This window comes from Protomyctophum bolini (genome assembly GCF_963924005.1).
Source record: "Protomyctophum bolini genome assembly, chromosome: 6".
Classification (NCBI taxonomy): domain Eukaryota; kingdom Metazoa; phylum Chordata; class Actinopteri; order Myctophiformes; family Myctophidae; genus Protomyctophum; species Protomyctophum bolini.
In genome coordinates this window covers 34,548,192-34,572,892 of record NC_137867.1, presented here as the reverse complement: position 1 = coordinate 34,572,892, position 24,701 = coordinate 34,548,192, and the positions used below count along the sequence as shown (strand labels likewise).

Here is a 24,701-nt window from a genome sequence, read left to right as displayed (position 1 = left end):
GTCTTATTGCATGATCGACATGGAGAAATACGTCATGATGTTTTCTTTCATTGTATACGTTTGGTCTTCATCTTCAACACTGACATTTCCTTCCGCGCAAACTAAAGACGCAGTACCATAATATATTCGCCAGATGGCATAAACCTTCAATCAGTCAAGAGACGCCCGTCAGTCAGTGTGGAACATGCAAATATTAGTGATAAATATAACACGGGAAAGACAAGTAGGCTTACCCTTACGGTACCGTACGTTACAATGGGATGCAAATTAAGAGGCTCGCGTTGAGCAGACAAGAGTTCACAGGAGAGTTGAAGAAAATATATAAATGTAATTAACTTTTTTTTAAAGAATGTCAATGTATACATAATCATGTATTCAACCAGTTAATGCATTTTGGCCACTTTGGAAGAGAGAACTACATTGATAAAGCCCTAGAGAATTGACCCTCGCCTATAACTCACTTGGCTGTGACCACCACTGGACTGACTCTTGCGCACGACTGGTGGGCTGCCTGTGCGCCGTCACGCGTTGGAGGTGCCATGAGATGAAGAAAACTCAATTGCGGAGGAGGAGAGGAGCACTATTTTAAGGACAGCGGATGGACAGACAAGAGGAATTATTGGATTAATAGCGTCCTCGGTTAAAATGGCCAAAAATACATCTCTTTATTTTCGTATTGTCGAGGGCAGGAGCCTCCCAGCCAAAGACGTGTAAGTCAATTTAACTGCCACTCCACTGAATTCTTACACCGCCGCCTAATAATATTCAGTGTATCAGTATATATAGCTATCAAGTAATTAGATGCAAATGTTTAGACTACATTTTAACTAAGGTTGGTTTTCTAATTGTAGCTTGCTCTATTATTAAGTCCAAGCCAAGCTTATAATAAGTTCTGTCTCAAAGACATTATTTGAATAAATAGCCTATGGCACATTTTAGTAGCCTAATGTGTATAGGCTAATGCTGTCATTTTTTATCTTCCCCTCAAGCTCTGGAACCAGTGATCCGTACTGCATCGTAAAAGTTGACAATGAAGTTGTGGTCAGGTGAATTGCGCTGCATCTTTTAAGTGCTTGTGGTGTATTTCCATACTTATAGACTAGTTATAATAGACATGACATTATGTGATTAGCTGCTTGTGTGATATATGGGTCATGGTTGCTTATTCTAGCTGGGAACACAGCGCAGTATAGGAGACTAAGAGGAGCATATTGCAGCGGAGGAGTTGGTAATTTATGCTAGAAGGGGGTTCTCTTTAGAGCTCTCCTTCTGTCACTTTCTGGAAGGTCATTTTGACCTTTTGACCTCCTAAAAGATTGGATCCAAAAAGATTGGATATTGACTGCAGCTGTGTTCTGACTGCATGTGCTCACTCAAGTGTGTGTGTGTGTGTGTGTGTGTGTTCTTTTGTTTGTTTTATTGATTTTATACTTTTGCAAAAAAACAAACAAAAGGATGCTAAAAGGATTAAACCCAAGAAAGCACAATGACATGTTTAGATTAGATTAGATTATAAATGCAGCCACAGGCCTAGCATACGCTACTGAAAACACTGTATGTAAATATCTCCCTGCTGTAGAATGTCAAGTCTCATCCTTTTCTCAAATATGCTCACAGTAGTAGTATATAGGCAGTCGAGGTGGACGGGTGGGAAATTTGGTATAGTCTTTTTTTGGGGGGCTAAAATATTGTCTATATACATATATTCATAAATCCACTTGCTGATCCACTATACTATACTATACTATACTATACTATACTATACTATACTATACTATACTAGGCCTACTCACACGGTTACACCATACTGTTATGTTGGACTGTCACTGTAGTCCGGCAGCCGACAGGCTTCTTTTGTTTACAGTGGGAAATTTGGTATAGGCTATAGTCTTTTTTATTGGCCTAACATATTGTCTATATACATACATTCATGAATCCACTAGCTGACCGGCTGTCACTATTGGGCAATTTGTTTTTTCATTAACATGCTATGGCAGGCAAAATTGTCAAAAATGTCAAACTTTCTTTTTGCTTTAAGTAGCATGTGACATGTCAAACTAGGGGGTTTTCATGATTCTGAATCCATTCCAAGCATTAGTTTAGCACAAAATACACTCCTTGGGCTAATAACAGCCATAGCCACTTGCCCAAAATGTGCTGACCTCATCACATTTTGTGCTGACCTCATCACATGTCATGACGTCTATGGCCGTTTTTAGCCCAAGGAGTGTTTTTTATGCAAAACTAATGCTTCGAATTGATTCAGAATCATGAAAACCCCCTAGTTTGACATGTCACATGCTACTTAAAGCATAAGGAAAGTTTGACATTTTTGACAATTTTGCCTGCCATAGGATGTTAATGAAAAAACAAATTGCCCAATAGTGACAGCCGGTCAGCTAGTGGATTCATGAATGTATGTATATAGACAATATGTTAGGCCAATAAAAAAGACTATAGCCTATACCAAATTTCCCACTGTAAACAAAAGAAGCCTGTCGGCTGCCGGACTACAGTGACAGTCCAACATAACAGTATGGTGTAACCGTGTGAGTAGGCCTAGTATAGTATAGTATAGTATAGTATAGTATAGTTTGGTGTACAGTACAGTACAGTACAGTACAGTACAGTACAGTCAGTGAGCTGTGCCCCATTGAACTGAAAGGGTATAGGTTGGGGTTTGAGTAGGCTAGTATAGGGTAATTCATGGAAGAGTGGGCAATTTACTTTTTTGGTATAAATGTGGGGCCAAATACAAATATAGAATAATTTGTAATGACATTTAAGACCTAACTTAACCTAATATTTATTTATTTATTTGCGATTGGGTAAGTTCAAGGGTAAATCTGATATTGAAGTAACATACATCTTAAAATCATATTTACATTATTTCTGACTGTTTTCCCAAACCATATATAATATATATTTTTACATTTAGGAAAAATAGCCAATATAACATTGACGTGTCCAAAATGTTTAGGTGCCCACTCGTCCTGTTTCCGAGTAGAGTAGGCTACGTGTGATCAGGCTTGTGTTCACAAAGTGAGCCCCTCGAACCAAGAGAACCTGATATGGGACTGGCCTTTAAGATACCCACAGGTAACCATGGAGAGGGTGCATAAATTATTGCGGGGAGCTCCCATTGTACAAGCAGAGAATATTGGAGGGCAGGGCCTCTATGGGAGGAGTAGGTGTAATTTCAGAGTTGTTCAGTGTGAATACAGTTTTGTCACCTGAAGAAGTGAACACTCTGCCTGCTTAAATCATTCCGTAATTGGGTTCCATGAATGCCACCTTAAAGCAATATAGCCTATTGGCTTTTGATTTAGCCATATATAAAAGCAAAGCTTGATATATCTTTTAACCAAAGAGCTTCGTTTTTAATTTTCTTTGCTTTTCTGCCTTTATTGACAGTATCAAGTGAAGATGGACAGCAAAGACGGGGAGACATGCAGCAAAGGTTGTCATGAACGGGGCTCGAACACGCAATGCGCTGTCAGGCCAATGCCTATATGTGGCATGCGCCTGGACCACTTGGCCAGAGCTTAGTCATTTAGATATTTAGCTTCTTAGTTAGTTTGTTAGTTCATTGTTTGGTTAGTATGGTTTATTTGAATGTGGATGGATACAAATGCGCATTGATGAATTGGAATAGACATTCACCAGATGTGTTTTACACAAATTGTTAATTCCCATCCCTATGAATGGCTTGGGGCGGCAGTGGTTCAGAGGTAGAGTGGCTGGTAGATCGGACCGTGAGGTTCCCAGTTCGATCCCGGGATCCCACACAGAGTTAGTGTCGAACCCCTAATAGATTATTATTTTGGAGTTTAACAAGGTCAGTTCAATGACTTCTGTTACAGGCCTGGTTGAGGGAAAAGGGAGCACTGATGACCCATGTTGTTTAGTTGTAGTAGTAGTCCTAAATCCTTAACAGCGTTGTGTGTTTATGTGGTCATTTAACCACATTAACACTGTTTTCAAACATTTTCCAAATGTTGTCCTACTGTATGCGGTGCATGTTTGTTGTTTCTAGCATTAGCATTTGTGATATTGTGCCTATCACCATATCAACCATGATTGTTAGGAATTGTCTTGGAATGTTCAGGATTAAGAGAGACCACACAGGTACGCACACACATCTACACTGTACAACCCACTTGTACCTGAACCCACACTCTCATATACTGTGAGTACACTATTTCACAATCAATCAGTCAAACACAAAACAACATGATAAATAAAGTTGGACCATTATTTTACAGGACTGCTACAGTGTGGAAGAACCTGGATCCATTCTGGGGAGAAGAGTACACACTACACCTCCCAATGGGATTCCATTCCCTCTCTGTTTATGTCATGGATGAGGACACCATTGGGTAACATTTCCCCCTACGCTGTCTCAAAACCATGTCATATTAAACCATTTATCTTTTCTTATGAAGGTTTGATGGCAGCGTCATTAGTCATCAGTGTTTCGCGGCCATGAATTGTGAACTGAAATATTGTGCTAAAATCTGTACAGTCTGAATGTTTTGGAAATCCTCCCATGCTTTGGATAAACAAACCTCATCACGTAGATGGTTGTCCAATCTTGGTAATTAATGGCTATTTCTTTGGCCTCTTCTCCTGAGCAACAGCAGTCATACCAGTCTCTATAAATTCACCCTGCTAAACTGCAGTATGAATGATTAATAATATTATAATTATTGACACTCTTATTATGTCCTATACAATAATTGCAATTACCAATGCACATAATATTCCCGTGATTTAAAAACAACAAAATGCCTTTGATTTTGTCAGTTGAAAACCTTTCTGGAGTGCATGAAATAATAATCTTATCTTTATCTTTGCTGCAGACATGATGATGTTATGGGGAAGATATGTCTGAGCAAAGAAGCCATTGGGTCTCAAGCTAAAGGTAGGAAAACACCAAACTGCCTATGTGTACCAGTGTAAAGGGGGTATGGTGAGGGGTAAGAGGTTAAATAAAGAACCATGTGAAAGGTCTTACTGGTCACGGACATGCCTTTTTTAGGCTTCCATCTTGCTGGGAATGTTAATGTGTTCTAAGGCCATGGCTTGATTGATCTGATTGTGATTGATTTCATCAACCAACTAGACTAGAGACACTGATGGAATGATGAGTCTTTCAAATTCCAATAACAGACTCTTCTCTTCTCTTCTCTTCTCTTCTCTTCTCTTCTCTTCTCTTCTCTTCTCTTCTCTTCTCTTCTCTTCTCTTCTCTTCTCTTCTCTTCTCTTCTCTTCTCTTCTCTTCTCTTCAAGACCGGGTTGCTTCACGCAAGGCCCACAGAATGTGGTCATTCATAGCCACTTAGAATTGTATTTGAAATGTTTAACTTATACATCTTGATCACATGACCCCAGAGATAATGTGCACCAATTTGTGTGAGTTTGGGACAAAATCTGAGAAATTCTGTGAAGAAAACACACTATGGCAGAAAATGTGATCTGGAATTCTGGATCAAACATGGCCTATATGTTGTGTCATGATGATCCAAGGAATCCAGGGAAACAATATGTTGATTGTATGGCATACGTTTCAAGAGTATTAAATACGGCATTGTCTATTACTGTTCATTGGAGTGATGTGTCAAACAGTCATCATATGCCAATATGATGACTGTTGTAAACTGGTGTAAACCGTACCTTCTAATGCATGTATGCCCCATGAATTTATATTGAAGCAGGAGGTCTTTCCATAATGAGATTCATCATAACTCAAGTTATGCAGTTATATGATCTTACGTACATAGTAACAATAATGGTAATAAACCAGAAAAAGGTTTTAGTCGCCGGTATTTATATACAACCCAGGCATATTTCTTGCAGTGAGTTATTCTAGGTTTGTGCTGGCTAGCATGATGCCATGACCAGACAGCTGTGACAAAATAAGAGCAACATGCAAAAGAGATGGGTTTATTTTTAGAGACAGGAAATTCTATTATCTCAACATTATAAAAAAACAAACAAATGAAAGCACCAGATTGAGTTGTTCCTTAGAATGACTAAAACCAGTAACAGACTGAAACAAGATTAAAAGTTTCATAGTTTGATAAAAATCTGTTGCTAAAACAGATGGAGGACAGCAAACATGGGCACATTATACTGTTGAGTTTTCAAATGACCTTGCTCAATACACTTGAATATATCACCAATATGTTCTATGATCTTTGTATTCACATACTCGACAGGTTTCTTTGTTTGCTCTCCTGAACGTCCCACTTTAAAGACAAATATCATTAATGCTAATTCTGTCATATTTATTTCTCCAGGAATAGACAACTGGTTAAACCTGACCAGGGTGGACCCTGATGACGAGGTTCAAGGAGAGATCCACCTGTGCCTGGAGGTGGTGAAAGATGCCCAGCGGATCTGTCTGCGTTGTCAAGTCATTGAGGCCAGGTACTACGTGTTCTTCTATCATGTCCAGTGCTATGTATTCATCCATGTAGCCCAGGCATTCCATTACATCACAATTTGCACTCTACTGGCCCTGGTGTTATGACAGCAAAGATTGTGAGTGTAAAGTTTCTCATAATGGTCAATAAAGCTTTAAAGTTGGAGTGCCACGATTGTCAAGGGTTCAGCCTCCAGGAAGAAACCCTAAATACAAAGTTAATACACCATTGCACATAAAAACGACTCCAGGGTGTCTAATAAAAAAAATGTGGCACTCCATCTTGGAGTGCCACATTGTGTGCAAGTGGAAAAATATTATATCTAGATTGTTTTCTTCAGAGTCCACCTGTTGAATTGACTGGCCAATAAACAACACTGAGTCATTCATATGTTACACAATAGAATCTGTGAATCAGGGGTGGCTTGTATAAAGAGAAACAGGCATGACAGTGACCAAAAGAACACTGCTGAATTTCTGCAATGACTGTAAAAGTCTTGGTGAGGGAATTGGGTCCTCACTTGTACCAAGTGTTGAGAATGCCTTAATTCTAAACACACACACACACACACACACACACACACACACACACACACACACACACACACACACACACACACACACACACACACACACACACACACACACACACACACACACACACACACACACACACACACACACACATGCAAACACCTACCTGCAAAATACGTACTTTATACCACTATCAATACATTTCAATTCATACAGAGAATGGCCTGGGGCGACAAATAAATAACAAATGAATCACCTTCGCATTGTTTTGCGGCTCAGGGCTCACTGCCAAGAAACAATAAAAATGCAGACTAGGAATTGCATTACTCGGTTACACAGACAGACCTAGGTTACTTCCCATGACAATTATGAACATGTTCTCTGCCTCAAACACCAGAAGACATTCATTCACTTGATATGGTGCATGCATAACGTGTTTTGACTATTCTCGCATTATGGGCTGTCCACACTAAGCACTATAATTATGACTATGAGCATATCATTCACCACTGCCGTCGTTATAGTTGTGGTGTGGACCCACGCCATCCTCTTGAGCTATAATGGTTTATATTTCTTTATAGTGACAGTATAGTGCTTAGAGTGGGTGGCCCTTTAGTCCTATTTATTTTGTATTATATACGGTATTTTTCATTCAGATGGAATACTGCACTAAATTATGGTTTCGTTTCATTTTGTTCACCAATGTTTGACCTTAAAAGTGAATAGCCGCTTCCAATAGAGACGGCAATGTCATCACTATCTCTGTCCTCACATTATGGCTCCTCCTGCTGTCTCTGCTTTTTAGTGCTCTCAGTGCCCCATCTGTCTGTCCCAAGACAGTCTCTGTAGCTCTCTGACGAGGTGCTAATTAGTGTGTCAAACAGGGCTTATGTCTGTTATTCAAACGTTAATTCATTGTGCGATGAGTGTGACTTAAGGTTGAAATAATGAGGTCAAAACACATGGGAGGATTTGTCACCTTGCAGAACCTAATTAAATGTCGTGAACCGGTAATTTGAGAAGTTATTTTTTAGCGTCACAGTGATAACAAGTGATATAGTAAGTGCTGTTGACGTTTTCTTTTTATCACATCACAGAGATTTAGCGCCAAGAGACATCTCTGGAACCTCAGACCCATTTGCCAAAGTCATCTTCAACAACCACAGCGCTGAGACTTCGGTGAGCTCTATACCATGTGCCTGCTTGTATGAGGTTCTTTAAAAAAAAATATATATATATATTATGCCTTTATTGATAGTACAGTAGTCAGACAGGAAATGGGGAGAGAGAGTTGGGGAGTGACACGCAGCAATGGCCGTCGGGATTGGGACTCGAACTCGCGGCTCGCTGTTGTATGCTGAATAGAACCAGAAGTGCAAGGTTTCACTCTATAATAGCTGACCAATTTGTAAATATGATACCTTGAAAAAACCCAGAAGTGATACAATTATTATTATTATTATTATTATTATTATTATTATTACATAAATAACTTTGGTCTTCCAAATACAGTATATTATATTTGTGAGACCAAAGTATGCTGAAGTTTTTGACTTGCAATCCCTTTTTCATCAAGATCATTAAGAAAACCCGGTTCCCTCACTGGGGAGAAACTCTGGAACTAGACCTCGAGCCAAGGGAGCTCAGTGAAGATGGGACAGTTACTTTAGAAGTCTGGGACTGGGACTTGGTGGGCAAGAATGATTTCCTGGGAAAGGTAAAGATTTATGAATCTCTGCAATCCACCTCTGCAGCGGATAAAATCGTCTGCATTTGTGGATATTAGTGAACATTTTCAACAGAGACATTCAGCGCTCCCATTGTGGTTATTGGTTTGGGGTGCTTGTTGTTTCCTCCCATAGGTGGAAATTCCTTTTGCTTGCTTGCACAAGACACCTCTGTTGCAAGGCTGGTTTCGTTTGCTACCCTTGGGAAACAATGATGATGATGCTGGGTAAGGATTATGGTGTGCATGTTTGGTGTGTGTGTGTGTGTGTGTGTGTGTGTGTGTGTGTGTGTGTGTGTGTGTGTGTGTGTGTGTGTGTGCGCGCCTGTGTGTGTGTGTGTGTGTGTGTGTGTGTGTGTGTGTGTGTGTGTGTGTGTGTGTGTGTGTGTGTGTGTGTGTGTGTGTGTGTGTGTGTGTGTGTGTGTGTGTGTGCGTGCGTGCGTGCGTGCGTGCGTGCGTGCGTGCGTGTTTGAAATAGATGGATAGATAATCAATAGATACTGTAGATGTGAGAGAGAGAGAGAGAGAGAGAGAGACATAGAGAGAAATGTGTTTTTTATGTAATGAAGGTAAGTTGTTTTTAGGGTCATAACAAGGTCTCTGTTGACATGTGTTCTCTTCTTGGAGATAATTTTAGAAGTATGGGGGCTGAGATTACAGCAGCGACACACAGCGTCAATGTGAAGCTAACCTCACATGTTTGTTACAGAATGACTCACAGCTTTATGGGGGAGTTTATTTAAGTAATGACAAAGCTGGGGTAAGGCCTGAAATAGAATAGGACCACCATCCTACACTCTACACATTTACTAAGCCACCCACTGACTTGACATTTATGGTGCTTTCATTGCTGCTAATTATCAGACGATTATGAGTGTCTCACTTTACAATGATATGATAATATCATGATAATGATTTGAGGTATAGTTTCGAATCAGAAATGTCCTAATTTCTTAAAGTGAAACAGTAGCTACAAACTACAATCTTGGACGTATTTTAATAAAGAAAACGAATCTGTATGGTATAATATGATAATCAAAGGTAGGGTAAGTGATATTTATTTTGTTAAAATAAATGTTTAAAGGTCTGGTGACAAAAAATCTGAACTTAACTAAGCCAAAGTAACTAGCGGCAGCACCGGAAATGAAAGATAACTAAACAAAAAAAACGAACAAAAAAAACATTGCATGGCTGTTTGACATCGCATGGATGTCATCCAGCATGGAGCTGGTGGCTCCTCAAAATAAGACCTTGTGGCTGAAAAGCGTGGCGTGACAGACCTAACCTCAAACTTAACCTCGGCAGGGAAGATTAAATGTTGTTAAAATGTAGTAAACAGTAAAATGTAATAAACACTAAACAGAAACGGCCCTCATTTTCAGGTCGGGATAAGAATGTTATCCAATCAGGAGAGAGAACTCTCACAGGATACAGATAAACAAGTGAAATTGGAAGTGATGACACAAAGAAATGAACATAAACATTTGGAACTCTAACACTTTAAATTGTAAGCTGATAAATGGGTACTCTCTCCTGATTAGCTGGAATTGGCAACCCACCAGAAAATGTATTTTCTGTTTATTTAAAGAGCCGGAGAGACTGGGAGTCGTGGAGACCCCAGTTACTGAACAAACACTCTATAGCAATGATTACTATACCTGCATTCCACACAGAAGACTGCTCAGTGTTATGGCTCTAATATTTAGAGAATGTTGAAAATCATTAAGAATGCACAAAGGTTTTCCTGGAGCTCATTTTGATTTGAAAAACATCTATTGCCTTTCAACTTCAACTTCAAAGTACTTTATTTTTCATTTCGGAAAATTATTTTGTGAGGTGGTTAAAAGACAACAAGAAATCACAATACATAAGTACACATGCTATAAAACTTTAAAAAAAAAACTACTTTTAAGAGAAAAACTAATATTTAAAAGCATAATATATTAAAAGGAACAATCTATATAAATCTAACAGAGAATGACTATTATTTAATGTTAATGTACGTGTGAGCGTGTGAGCTGTACATACTGCATGTGTAGCCTAGAAGTTGTTGGACATACTGTAGATAGTTCTACAGTTCAAGTGAGCAGATACGTTTAATGTTTTCTTCTTCGGTCATAGTCATCGCAGAAATGTGATAATAATTATAGAGTGAAAAATCTTGTGAGCTTCCATACCATAAAAAGGAGCTGGACATCAGTGTGTGAAAAAACAGATGAAGGGACCGGCCTCATTACGTCCCTGTCTCTTCACAGGGGGAAACTGGGCGCGTTGCGTCTGAAGGTGCGTCTGGTGGAGGACTGTATCCTGCCCTCCATGTACTACCAGCCTCTCATTGACCTGCTGGTTGAGTCAGTCATCTCGCCTGCGGAGGTCAGTATCACTGCTCTCCTGACATTAATTACTGTTAACATACCGGCGACCCCCGGGGACCCCCCACACGGTAACTCTGTAATTTCTCGACCGTTTCGGACGCAGGGCGGCTCGCCGGAACCGGGCCGGCACCCTGCCGTTCCTGTGGGTCTGGAAGTTTCGGGGACCCTCCGGGGATGCCCACACAGAGTTGCACCACTTACTTCACACGGGTGTGATTTTTATTTTCAGTCAGTCTGCCATGTCAACATTCATTTTAATGGACATACCAGTACCTCATAAAACATTCCAACTTATTTTTATTGTTATTGTACGCAATAACCACCAGACTCACTCCCCAGTCAGAGTTCAGAGTTTTAATGAATGTAGAATTATGTGCAGGATGTCATTGGTATACATACAAAATATGTTATGGGGCTTCATTTATTTGAAAAAATATATATATATCCTGTCTCTCACACTTATGCCAGTGTGCCAGTGATCACCCTCCTTAGTGCCAATGTTGGCACCGGTGCCAAAGGTTGCCTACCTTCATATCTAGAGAATATGTTATAATGCAGTCAATGCACATACTGAATTCTATTTCAGCAGAGATTCTTCACTTTCCATAATCACAGTGAGATTTGAGCTCACATCTATCTCCTCTCAGCATGCTGCTGATGCATTTACCATAAAGCACTCATATAAAAATAGCTAGTTTGTCAGGGTTGTAATGTACCCCCACACACATACAGTACGCACATGAAAATATTAGTATAAGGACAGTGTAAAATTTAGAAACCCGAAAAGCTAAACAGTCTAGACTCAGTCAAACAAACATTTGTATAATTAAATATGGAATTATAGATGATAATGATTAATAACTAAGATCTAAGTAGTGCCTTTGATCATGATTGTTGTTACAAGTACAGTTGCTCTGAGGTACTTGTATTTCTCAATTCTCACTGGAGGTCCCCCTTGTCAGCGTGCTAAGTGAATGTTGATATATAGTTTTCCCACCCTCTCTGCAGGTAGATGACAGTAGCCCACTGACTATGTTGGAAGAGGTGACGACTGTTGAGAGCCGCCAGGATGTGGCCATGACCCTGGTGAAGATCTACCTGGGCCAGGGCCTAGCAGTGCCATTTCTGGATTACCTCAACACCCGGGAGGTCAACCACACTAGTAAGACTCACTCACTAATGGCTTGTTTAAACGGTAGCCTAATAGCTTTTTTCTTGGAAAAATGCTTTGTTGAAACTCAGTGACAAACTGTTTTAAAACAGCTATGATTACACAATATACATTATACATTATGCGAAACATCTATGTTCATTTGAGTCAGTGTTAATGAGTCAGAGTGGGAGGACCCCATACAAATCTTCTATTGTTCCTACACTCCACAATCGTGAGACCATCTCTACCCACTGCTGGTATTTCAGAGTTCAGCATCACAGCCATATGTAGACAGTGACAGTCCACGCCTATTGGTACTATATTTACCAGACCAATGTTCAGATCAGTGTGCCACACTGATCTGAACAAACTGAAGAAACTTAATACCACACTCAGTGTGGTATTAAGTTTGTTTCCTCCACACCACTGTTCCGTGGTTTTAGTAGTTTTTGGTGTACTTTGAGATAAGAAGTATCGTGCCTAAGTTTCCATAGCAACTCCACATGATCCAAACAGGTGCTGGATCATGAGATCAGAATAGATGCTGGTAACAAGCCATTAATTAACAAGACATTAATCTGGGGCATGGTGTAACAAAGAACCAATAAAAGAATATATCTAAACTTGCAGCCCTGTATCCATAAAACGGATACTGCTCTGACATGGAACTAAAGCACAACTTTTCCCACATGCTCTGACCTTTAAAGCCATATCCAGACCATATCACCATGGTTACATCAGTTGCTATACATCCCATCAGATAAGATAAGACAGGATAGCACAGCATGATGTTCTTACAATATACAACATAGAATATATAAAATTCAACACCATACGCCGTCAAAAGTGCTAAGTCTAAATTATTGTTCCTGTATTGTACTGAACTGTTGTGTTTTCCGACAAATTTGTGTATTGAACAAGCCAAGGGACCATCTATCTTAATATAGATCTTCATGCTTAACGACACAACAGTCTGTAAGTCTATTGGTTCAGTTGTCCCCACAGGGAAGATTCATTTACCATTACCCCTGCTGCTGAACCTTCCCACAATATCCAAGTGAATGGGGTTTGAGTGGTTTGTCCTTGATAGCGTCCAGCTTCCTTGCATCTCCTCCTCCACCCGACCAGGGAAACCCCAGCAAGGTAGCCAGCTTTCCTGACCAGCCTGTTCAGGTTACTCGTGTCCCTGACATTAATGTAACACCCCAACCAGCATTCAATCGCAATTATAATGGACTGGTAGAACGAACATCTGCAGCATCGTGTTACACACATCGAAGGACCTCAGCCTCAGCCGGTGTCTGTCCAGTCCAGTTGTTCGTTCAGGTACACTCCCACGTTCTCCACAACCTCCCTAGAGACCAGACGGACAACCATGGTTCTATCATCTTATCCTGATTATCCCCTTCCCATTTACTTCCTTCTCAACCTGTACATGCCATATATCTCATGTTTAGAGAAATTTCATGTTGTTATTGTTTTGTGATTGTTATTATTTTATATCAATTGTTGTTGCTGTTCTGGATTGTTGTTCATGTCATGATTGTGTGTGAGTGTATGCCATGGGACCCTCTTCGGTGAGGTCCTTTTGGACAAGATGCTTGGCTGTACATTGTGCCGTTTGCATTTGCGTGTTGTCTAATAAAATATTCAATCAATCAATCAATCAATCAATCAATCAATCAATCAATCAATCAATCAATCAATCAGTTTCATCTATCAGTATGTAAGCGTTTAGTTAAATTAGCAGCAGCTTAGGTCAGTGAAGGTTTTTCTTGTTTCAGACTCTCTAAAGCAGCTACATAAATACATTGCCAACTAAACAAAATATATGTATACATGAGACTAATTGGCTAACAAAATGAACGCATTGATACATAAAGTTTTAAACAGACCTTATTTGTCTATATAATATAATGCTCTTTAACTCTCCTCTTAACAGCTGATCCAAACACCTTGTTTCGCTCCAACTCCCTTGCCTCCAAAGCCATGGAACAGTTCATGAAGGTGGGTGGCCGTGTCAACTTTGTCAAGCATTTAATTTCATCATGTTACTGCACATGGTTGGTTGATTTGTGTCTTATCACTTAATATCTTGGTTCAACATTCCTTTTATAGACTGCAAATCATAATATTCAACAAATTATGGAAGAGTTTTTACATGACCTCTGCCAGGTGGAGATTTGCATTCACCCCTGTCTGTGTGTCTGTCTTTCCACAGTTAATCTAGCAAATTACTAGATATTTATTGTGCAGTTCAAATCAGTGAATTTATAATCGCAGAGCAACAAATCCCTTCAGGCTATGGATCTAATGGGAATTAGCCAATCGGGCTCCTGTCCATTCAGCTTATGGGATCTAATACTAACTAGTGCTCCCGTCCCACTGGCTTATGGGATATGCCAGTACCAGTCACTAGGTCACTGTATATTTGTGTACAGTACTTTAATGCATTTCACTACTGTTTTGTATTTCAACGTGAAGCACATTGAGTTTGCACCTGCATAAAATAAAAATATATGACATGTAATCCTAGGGCCTGTACTTGCAGTCACTTTGCATGTTGAATTTCAGTGTGACAGTGAATAGATGGATCTGTGGATCTAGTCCTAAACATGTTGTGTCACTGTTTCACTGCCAGGCTGTCGGCATGCTTTACCTGCACGAGGTTCTGAAACCCATCATCAACCGCGTCTTTGAGGAGAGGAAGTACATTGAGCTGGATCCATGTAAGATCGAAATGAACCGCTCCAGCTCCAGGTAAAAAGAAAAACACGTTGGACCAGAGGCAGTCCCAGTTATTTTCTTTCACCAATGTCTTATCTTGTACCAACGGAAAGGAAAGTCCCTGCCTTTAGAGGAAGGCAGACATCAGTGTAAAGAAATGAAAATGAAAAAAATAATGTAAAAATGGGGAGATGGTGGTTGCCAGGCAACTAGAGTGAGCCCCCTGAGATGCCTATCTCTGACACACAGGGATATCCAGGATCTAACATGTACTATTTCTACAGTATCCGACTGGCAATATGTGTTCTGTTGTCTCCACACTCCTCACATAACTCTTTTCCCCAACAACTTCACTTGCCGCTCACCTTTGTTTTCCCCTCATCATAGTTTAATCGTTTTGCAGCTATTGTTTGAAATACCATTATGTTGTATATATAGGCATTATCAGTCACATGCTGACAATGACACGCCATGATCATAATAATCATGGCAGGTCTTGCACTTTTCAGCTGTTGTTTCATAACTGGGACATTTTCTATCATGATTAAGGCATGCAATTATATACATTTAATTGGCGGTCTGTGTTTTTTCAGTTGAACATTTTTTTCTCTGATCAAACTTCTTTGATCAATGTTCTGAAAATCTTGATGGTTTTAAAGTGACCAGTGATTTCCTAGTAAAATCTTCCATTTACTGACAAAATAATGACTCTGTTGGCATTCAGAAATCTCAAAGTGAGAGTAAAATGGAATCCATTATGAAAATAAACAACCATTGTTGACACCTCTTAATATTTAATTTAGCATCATATACTACACAGTACAGTAGTACAATTAATATGAAAAGTAATTACTCTTTGCATGTAGTTACTATGCTTTACTACTATTTAGAGTTTGGATACAGGCGCAGATTTTATGTGGACTCCATTGACGTCAGAATTCTCAGAATTCAAAGTAGAGTCACAGTGAAACTGCAGTGCATTTCTGTCTCTGTGTCTGTTTCTGTGAAGGCGGATATCATTTAAGGGCGCCGTGTCTGAGGCCGAGGTGCGGGAGAGCAGCATGGAAATGCTGCAGGGCTATCTGTCCAGCATCATCGAGTCCATCGTGGCCTCAGTGGTCCAGTGTCCTCCTGTCATGAGGGTGGCCTTCAAACAGCTGCACAAGCGGGTGGAGGAGCAATTCACTGACTCTGACAATGAGGTCAGTACTGGGGCCGGATTTCTGGATTTCTGTTCCAATCATGGTTTTGGGCAGAAAGTAACATTACATTTACTTAAGTACTGTACTTAAGTACAATTTTGAGGTATTTGTATTTCCAATTTCCAATACTTTTACTTCTACTCTACTACATCTCAGATCCAAATATTACTTACTTAAATAAATACGTACTATTACTACATTACTACATTTACTTGACAGCTTTAGTTACTAGTTATTTTGTACATTTTGATTATTATTATAAAACATACATTAACAACTTCAGTCCTAAATACATTTCGGACAATTCAAAATAGCCAATCTGCAAGCTCACAAGCGAAGCGAAGCATTGTGAGGTGATTTTTGAGGGGATACAGCTTTTGTCCACACATGTCTCATATTTGCCATTGGCAATGAAAGGAGAAATTAGGTCATATGTAGACGAGCAAATCGGCTAATAATCACATAGATTCAGTTGTTAGTTCATGAGATGATGTATGATGAATGATGATGTATAATGATAAGAGCGCCCCTCACTTCACACAGGTGTGATTTTGACCTATAATAGAGAAGCACTAGATAGTGATATCATTGCAGAATATTTTATTTTTTCCTATTCATTCACTTCCTTCCTTGTGTATCACATTCTGTTTTAACAGGACGTGAAGTATCTGGCAATCAGTGGGTTCCTTTTCCTGCGTTTCTTTGCTCCTGCCATTCTCACACCAAAACTGTTCCACCTGAGGGACCAGCATGCAGACACACGCACCAGCAGGACATTACTGCTACTGGCCAAGGTACGATGCATGCTATTAACACATGCATTCATGCATGCACGCACACTCGCATGTATGCATGCAAACAGTCCACTTCTTCAGTACAGCACTGATTCAATATATTTATCAATCATCTCAAAATCACTCCTAGGAATCTCTCTGATAGTTTGACTGGGACTAAACATACTCTTGCCTCAGAGTAGTCCATAAGAGGTATTCAAATACCATAAGAGGTATTCAAATACAAAAAATATATTTGAAAGTGCAGTTTTAAGTAAATACTATTATATTAAAATAACAGTTCAATTAAAATCATTTCAACATTTTGGTAAGAAAGTTATTATTTGGTTACGGTATATCAAATTAAAAGAACATTCCAACTTTACACGTACCTCTAAAATATAACTATCTACTTCTATCTATCTACTTCTTAGCCTAATCGGTAAATATAGAATTAGCGATATCTTAAACATGTCATTTCACACAAGGAAGGGAAGACCCTTTCCTTCCATAATTATGTACGTATACAGTATTGTTCCCTACTGCTGTGTTGTGGTAACTATCCATGGTACCGAAGTCCTGTTGCCATGGGTCCCCTACACACAGACAGGGAACAGTCTATTTTTATCTGTGCTGTGACCACACTGTGGTTCAAAGGAGAGCATCAGAGGAGCGTATATGGAAGGACTTCCTTCTCGCCCATGGTGTGGGCTGGACAAAGGGGCTCACAGCATGCCTGGCCCCGGGGGGTAGGCCTTTTGATCTGAAACTTTGAGAGAGATAGACAAAATTGAAGCAAACAGTCCACTGGCACTCAAATATCGAGTTCACACCAATGCAAAGTAATCATTATCATTGTCAGTTTGTAACAGCAGATCTATATGGTCTACTAGCCAATTAACTACTTTGATTCACTTCAATGCGAGTGACCAGTGACAAACGGATATTGGGATGGAGGAGGGTCTATGCAGTAACCTTTCGCATGCACGCCATAACGGTTTGACTCTGAAGATGAAGCAGTGTTAGTCCTTTCCTTTGTTTGTTTGCACCTTATTAAAGCATTGAACTCCCCGTCTTCCGTAATCTGAAGACTCACCTTTTCAGACTCCACCTTAACCCGTAGCACTTGCCGTAGCACTTGCCCTATAGCCTTGACGACCTTGCAGGCTTTAATATGCAAATGTATTATGTAGACAGATGCCAGGTCATTATTGACCTGGTATCCTATAGAGTTTATAGTTTCAATGTACTACAGATTATTGATTTTCTTTGGATATTCTACTGATAAAAGGTTATTGGTTTACTTGTGGTCCTAGGTGACTATTTCTAAGCATTTGATGTTTTACCTCGTGTTGTCCTTGCTTACTGTATTAAGCTCTGAATTAAGAGCGTCTGCTAAATGCCTAAATTGTAAATTGTATTCCCACTGCAAATGCAGAGTTTGTGTGTCAAAGACTTTGTGAAAGCAGTTGTTGGTTCCTTTGTGGTTGGCAGGCGTTACAGAGTGTGGGGAACCTGGGTGTGCAGCTGGGTCATGGAAAGGAACAGTGGATGACACCCCTCCATCCCATCATCCTTTGCAGCGTAGCCAAAGTCAAAGACTTTCTGGACAAGCTCATCGACGTAGATCACAACAGTGGTAAGCTACATGGATGGAAAGGAGAGGGAGTATTTTCTGAAACTGAGACTGAAAATGGCAGGGCTTCACCCTGCTGGGGGAGCTGTTGGGGGTTAAGCGTCTTGCTCAGGGACACTTCAACATGAATACTGGGCAATCTGGGGGTGGAACCGGCTACCTTCCGATTCCTAGACAGCCTCTCTCTGCACACTCATACTGTGCATCACCAAACTGAACGCTAACCGGAAAGTTCGGAGGTTGCAGCCATGGAGCTTAGCTGTGGCCTCACTCACCACCTGTCAGTGTATAATAGCTGCCAGGTGTTAGCATGATTACACTGTCACTCCTGTCATTAGTGGAATAACATGGAACAATAGCCCAGTGGTGAAATATTAATAACCCAAGTGGAGGCATGGTAAAAGGGTATAGGCACCAGAGCTGGCAGGGTGTCGGAGTGAGTAGTCGTTTCTGCATGTACACGTCAGAGCGGTTGTCCTGTGCCTTTCTTACTGCCATGTGTCAGTGAGTCTATTGTCATGAATCATCTCAGCTCTCTGAAATATCGTGTTCCAGTCTCCTTGTGCCATCACACACACACCCACGGTTCTCTCTGTTCCAGTCTTCTTGTGCCATCACACACACACCCACCCACGGTTGTCTCTGAAAGGCCAGTTTGACATTTAATGCTCTTCTGCTGGATTTGTTATGCAGGACTGGTTGTTTGTTATTCTGGGTCTTTCAAAGGTATCCTTGATCTGATGAGGCAGCATCAATTGTGAATGATAAAAGTAACAGTGTAAGAAAAAGTCCATGCGTTGCAATTTAACAATGCAACAGTCAGTATGCTGTTTGTTTATTCTCACGTTAGCACTGTTACAGCTCCATCTTGTGTTTACATCGATAAACGTCATTGTATAAGACGATTGTGGCGCTAAGATGACATACGTAAAAAAGGTCACACTTACTATTAGATAATGATTGATAACGCACCATTAAATCAAATTATAACAGCTAATAATTTACAGTTTATAATAAGAAATTGTCTCAATGCGTTGCGATGTGATGCATCGTGATTTTCACTATTTTTGAAAGAGCTATCTACAGTATTATGGCTGAAAATAGGGAGTCAATAGAGTCTATGTGATTAAAATCCTCTGTATGAATGTCTGCTGCAGTGACTGAGGTCCCTCAGAGAGCTGTGTTCCTGCCTTCAGTCACGTTGAAGGAAGGCTACCTCCATAAACACAAGGCCAGCTCCCAGCTCCTATCCCGATTTGCCTTTAAGAAGCGTTACTTCTGGCTAACCAGTGAGACTCTGTCCTACGCAAAGACCCCTGACTGGCAGGTAAGACCACTGATAAGACAAGCTGTTGAGAACTGTCTGGTGTTGTGACAGGGAATGCTAAATGAATCCTAGCCTCTGTGACAGTGAGTCATTTCACTTACACGGCTGGGAGGTTTCTCTATCCAACCAAGTATTTAAAACCTAATTATTTTTGGCCTAGTTGTAGTTGTTTCCATTTGTAAAAAAACCAAAAACAATAACAACAAAGTTATTTATTCGACAAAAAATGCTAATTACTTGACTGCCTGTTATGTAAACCCAAGGTGGACGAGGAAACAAAAAATGACTCATCTATTATTACTGAGTAATAATATCTATGTCCTTCGATTTTACTTGTGTGTGCGCATGCATGCGTGTGTGTGCAAGTGTGTGCTTGTGTTTCAAGGGTGAGGGACTCTTCAAATAGCTTTTGATCATCATCTTGCCATTTCAAGGAAACATTTTAATCATCCTTAACACAGTTAATTTGTTTAAATGTATTTGTTCTCGTCCTTGTAAGAACATCATTAGGGGAGAAGATATTACCATGTGGTGTTGAGCATTGTGATAATGAGAGTGAGATGCAGTGTAAATGAGACAGAGACAGACAGACGGACGGACGGACGAACGGACGGACGGGTTAGGCTGGCCAAAGCTAGTCTGTCCAGTAAAAGCTTTCTCTCTTTGAGCCCATCCTTCCTTTGTGTGACTGGCATAAAGGCTAGCTTCATTGAAGGCTGTGGATATTCCTACTAACATTGCAAATCAGACTGCAGACAATATCCTGGTCTGATCCTCCAGTCTCAGTGAGGCGGGGCTCCCTGTGCAAGTGGCTGATTTACACTTTAAAGTAGCCTTATTCTGCCATGCAGGCTCTGCGGGCTCCCAACAACCATGCCTCCTCCACGGAGGCATTAACACTAGAATCCTCAGTGTTCATTTAATTCAGAGTGTACACAATGTTGCATTTTGTACACTCTTGAAGTTACAAACTAATTAAAAAATTAACAGTTTGTGTTCCTCAAACCTATGCTTTTGCAAAATCGTTGCACATTGTTATAGCTGTTCAATTAATTTGCTCTGGACACATACTGTAGTATAGGCTAAACAAAAAATATTATTAATATATGTTTTATACATATAAGCATGGTTGAGCATGGTTTTGGCTCAAACCTTCGTCTTAAAACCACCTAATGCACTTGAAATTTGCAGTGTTATTTTGTCAGTGTTGTTTATACTCTTCTTGACCCTTGATCTTCTTGACTTGTGTGTGCGTGCATGCGTACGTGCGCACGTGTGTGCGTGCGTGCGTGTGCTGTGTGCATGCAACGTGTGTGCGTGTCTTCATTTGAATGGTTGCAGGTGCGCTCCTCCATCCCTATTCAGTGTGTGTGTGCGGTGGAGAGGGTGGATGAGAACGCTTTTCAGCAACAGAATGTGATGCAGGTCGTCACCCAGGACAACGACGGACAGCTGCACACAATGTACATCCAATGCAAGGTATCCTTCTATATACTGACACTGTGCCTGGCCCTCTGCGGTCTGCACAGATATTTATTTGGGGCGGCCGTAGCCAAATGGGTAAGGAGGCTGTCCGGGAATTGGAAGGTCGCCGGTTTGACCCTTGGCTCACCCAGCTTGTGTGTTGAAGTGTTCCTAAGCAAGACACTTAGCCCCTAAACAGCTCCCCTCCGTGCACTCATCTGAGCAGCCATCTGCTGGGAGAATGCAGAAAAGCTAGTTCCCCTCCCCACCACCAGTAACCATTAAAATCGTTCTTTGGCATCATGTATTTGTTAATTTTAATATATATACGGTATACTTAGTATATGCTGTACATACTGTTTTGTCACGGAAGTCTAACTTTTTCTTCATCGAGTGCCTTGTTTTCAGTTGACTACCGGCATGCACACTTAAGCCTCTCCAATTGATCCAGAATGCCGCAGCTTGCTTGGTCTTCAACCAGCCACAATTATTTGTTTTGAATGTGGATATTTTAACACTTTTTAAAGTGCAATATTTATTAATTTTATTTGGTACGGTTCTGGAAATATTCCCTTAAAAAAATGATGCTCCATAATGTTACATTGATGACATCGATTTATATAGGCATTCCCCACAACCAAATGAGAGATATTGTTGTGATTGATGGAGTCGCAATATATTACATGAATACAAAATACAACATTTAACTTTGAGACTATTTATCATAAAAAAAATTCCTTTGGATCATACATTTATCATAGCCTACCAGTATTTTTTTTTTTTAATCAATCGTACTCAGGGGTAGAGTCAGTGTCTTTGAGCAAGACTCTGAACCCCTAATTGCTCCCGATGTGCAGGTTGGTGCCTTGCATGGTTTCCTCCGGCAGCGGTGTGTGAATGTGTGAATGTAATGCACAATCTCTGTACAGTGCCTTGGAGAAAGACGCTATGTAAATGCACGATTATACCAATCTAACTTCAATAATGGCTATAGATAGAGCATGTATCATTTTGTGACATGCTTGTATTTGTAGAACGTGAATGAGCTGAACCAGTGGCTGTCAGCAGTCAGGAAGGCCAGCATTGATAATGAACGGATGCTGCCCTCCTTCCACCCTGGGGCTCATCGCAGTGGCAAATGGACCTGCTGCCTGCAGGCAGAGCGCACTGGTGAGGCTGGGGAATTATTATTACACACCAGTAACTCAACTGGACATTTGACTTGACACTGACATTGGTCGAACAAGTACTCACATTCTTTATTTAAGTAAAAGTATCAATACTTCAATGTAGAAATACTCTGTTACAAGTAAAAGTCCGGAATTCAAAATGTACTTTACTACGTAAAAGTAAGTATTGTCATTAAAATGTACATAAAGTACCAAAAGTAAAAGTACTCATTGTGCATAATGTCCCATTTTAAGTTTCAAATCATTTGAAAATAGCAGATCTACAAGCTCACAGCGCATTGTGAGCTTGTAGATCGGCTATTATCAAATGGACGAAATCTATAGGGCTGAAGTGGTTAATGTATGTTTTGTAATAATATTCTAAGTAACTAAAGCTTTCAAATAAATGTAGTGGAGATAAAGAATAATATTTGGATCCGAGAAGTAAGAGTATTGGAAATTGTAAATACTCAAGTAAAGTACAAATACTCAAAACTGTACTTAAGGTACAGTACCTAAGTAAATGTACTTAGTTACTTTCCACCACTGGGAATTATTACACACCAGTAACTCAACTGGACATTTGGGTAACCGAACATTTGACAGTTGCAATGATATTGTCCAGCTCTCAACAGCAAAAGCACACATACTGTTGTACTGCACTTGTCGGCAAAGAGTTGGTAGCAGATGTTGTCAGATGCTCGCTGGAGGCAAAAACCTTTTTATAGGATCCTGATATTTGTGCACTGTAACCTAATCCTTCATGTGGCTTGTGTTCAGCTGTGATTGGATAATATTCCTCCTTAGTACTCCTTTATTCCTTTTTTTTCAACCCTATTTTTACCCTGTATTGTAGCACGTTGAGATTTATTTTAAATGTAAAGTGCAATATAAATATAATGTATTATTTAATCATTATTTATGGTAAAACTTTACAAATTGTCTACAGTAGATGCATAACATTTACCATTACTGGGCCATTACTTGGTAATCTTGACTCTAATCTTCTTCTTGCTTCATGACAAGTCAAAAATCATCTGCACATAATCACAACTTGGAGATGAAAGTGATTGTGATTCTTTACTCAGTTTCAGGGTGCAGTCGAACCCACTCCGCCGTGACCTTGGGAGACTGGAGTGACCCACTAGATCCAGATGTAGAGACTCAGACCATCTACAAGCAGCTCATCCAGGGCAGAGACAAACTCAGGTTGTAGTGAGAGATAAGAGATAGACTCCCCTACAAAGAATGACCGTAGTTGTTTGTTAAGCGTTGACACTGGTTACAGACACCTATATAGTTTATAGCTGAGTAATATATAAACATATTAGTATTGCTAGGAATCATCTTCATTACCGTTGACATTTTTTTAAAATCGGTTAGAAGTTACAACTCTTGTTTGCTTTTTTAGAGCAGTGTAGCAAGCTATGATTCAGGATGTAGTTAGCTTACTTGACACTAGAGGTCTCTGTTGCAACACAGAGATGTGCCATTCTGCTGCATGATGTTTCCTGACACTACAGACAGAGCTTCAAGTCGATATCAATCTAATCTTTTAACAGCAAGAAATATGCATAACAATCCTGCCCTTACACACCATTATTCAGGCTCCAGATAGTGTTCTGACTGTAATCTTAAGATTTATGTTCTTTCTTTACCGATAACTGTAGGAATAAATATCTGGAGCTGCCAGATCCTGACATGGCTATAGAGGAAGAGAAGAGAATCAATTCTGCCATACATCTAGGTGAGCCACCAGCTGCTGTATTATAAATCATACATTAGCATCATGAACTGAAATGTATACTATCTTACAGTATATATATATTATATACTGTGTGTGTGTGTGTGTGTGTGTGTGTGTGTGTGTGTGTGTGTGTGTGTGTGTGTGTGTGTGTGTAAAACCTGCATTTTAAGTGACCATCCTTTGTTGTTATTCATAGTTCTAAACCTTTCATGGACACACCTGTATCTGACTGTATCTGACCACTGGATGCTTCTCCCTGTCCCAGACGGAGCCGAGTCCAGTGTCCAGCTGCTCAAACCCAGTCAGACTGTTGCCGCACGCCTGCTAGGTGTAATCAAAGATCTGGAGAAGGCCCATGCCAGCTTCCAGTGCAGGGAGAGAGAGGAAGCTACCAGTCCTATTCTGACACCGTAGAATCTAGTGGTTCCCAAACTGTTCAGG

The 24,701-nt window shown here is 40.2% G+C and overlaps 1 protein-coding gene across 1 annotated transcript; it reads left to right on the top strand.

Annotated features, from left to right (window-relative positions):
- Positions 1-645: 645 nt before the first annotated feature.
- Positions 646-24,701, top strand: rasal1 (RAS protein activator like 1; the record flags this gene model as incomplete). Its single annotated transcript, XM_080765098.1, has 21 exons — positions 646-710; positions 990-1,046; positions 4,266-4,379; positions 4,863-4,924; positions 6,303-6,432; positions 8,059-8,140; positions 8,538-8,678; positions 8,824-8,915; positions 10,943-11,064; positions 12,075-12,224; positions 14,158-14,222; positions 14,857-14,975; positions 15,952-16,144; positions 16,801-16,938; positions 18,412-18,556; positions 19,711-19,880; positions 21,222-21,359; positions 22,379-22,514; positions 23,602-23,722; positions 24,184-24,260; positions 24,526-24,701. The coding sequence occupies 21 exons, from the start codon at positions 646-648 to the stop codon at positions 24,672-24,674; spliced, it is 2,466 nt and encodes an 821-aa protein (XP_080621224.1). The 3' UTR covers positions 24,675-24,701.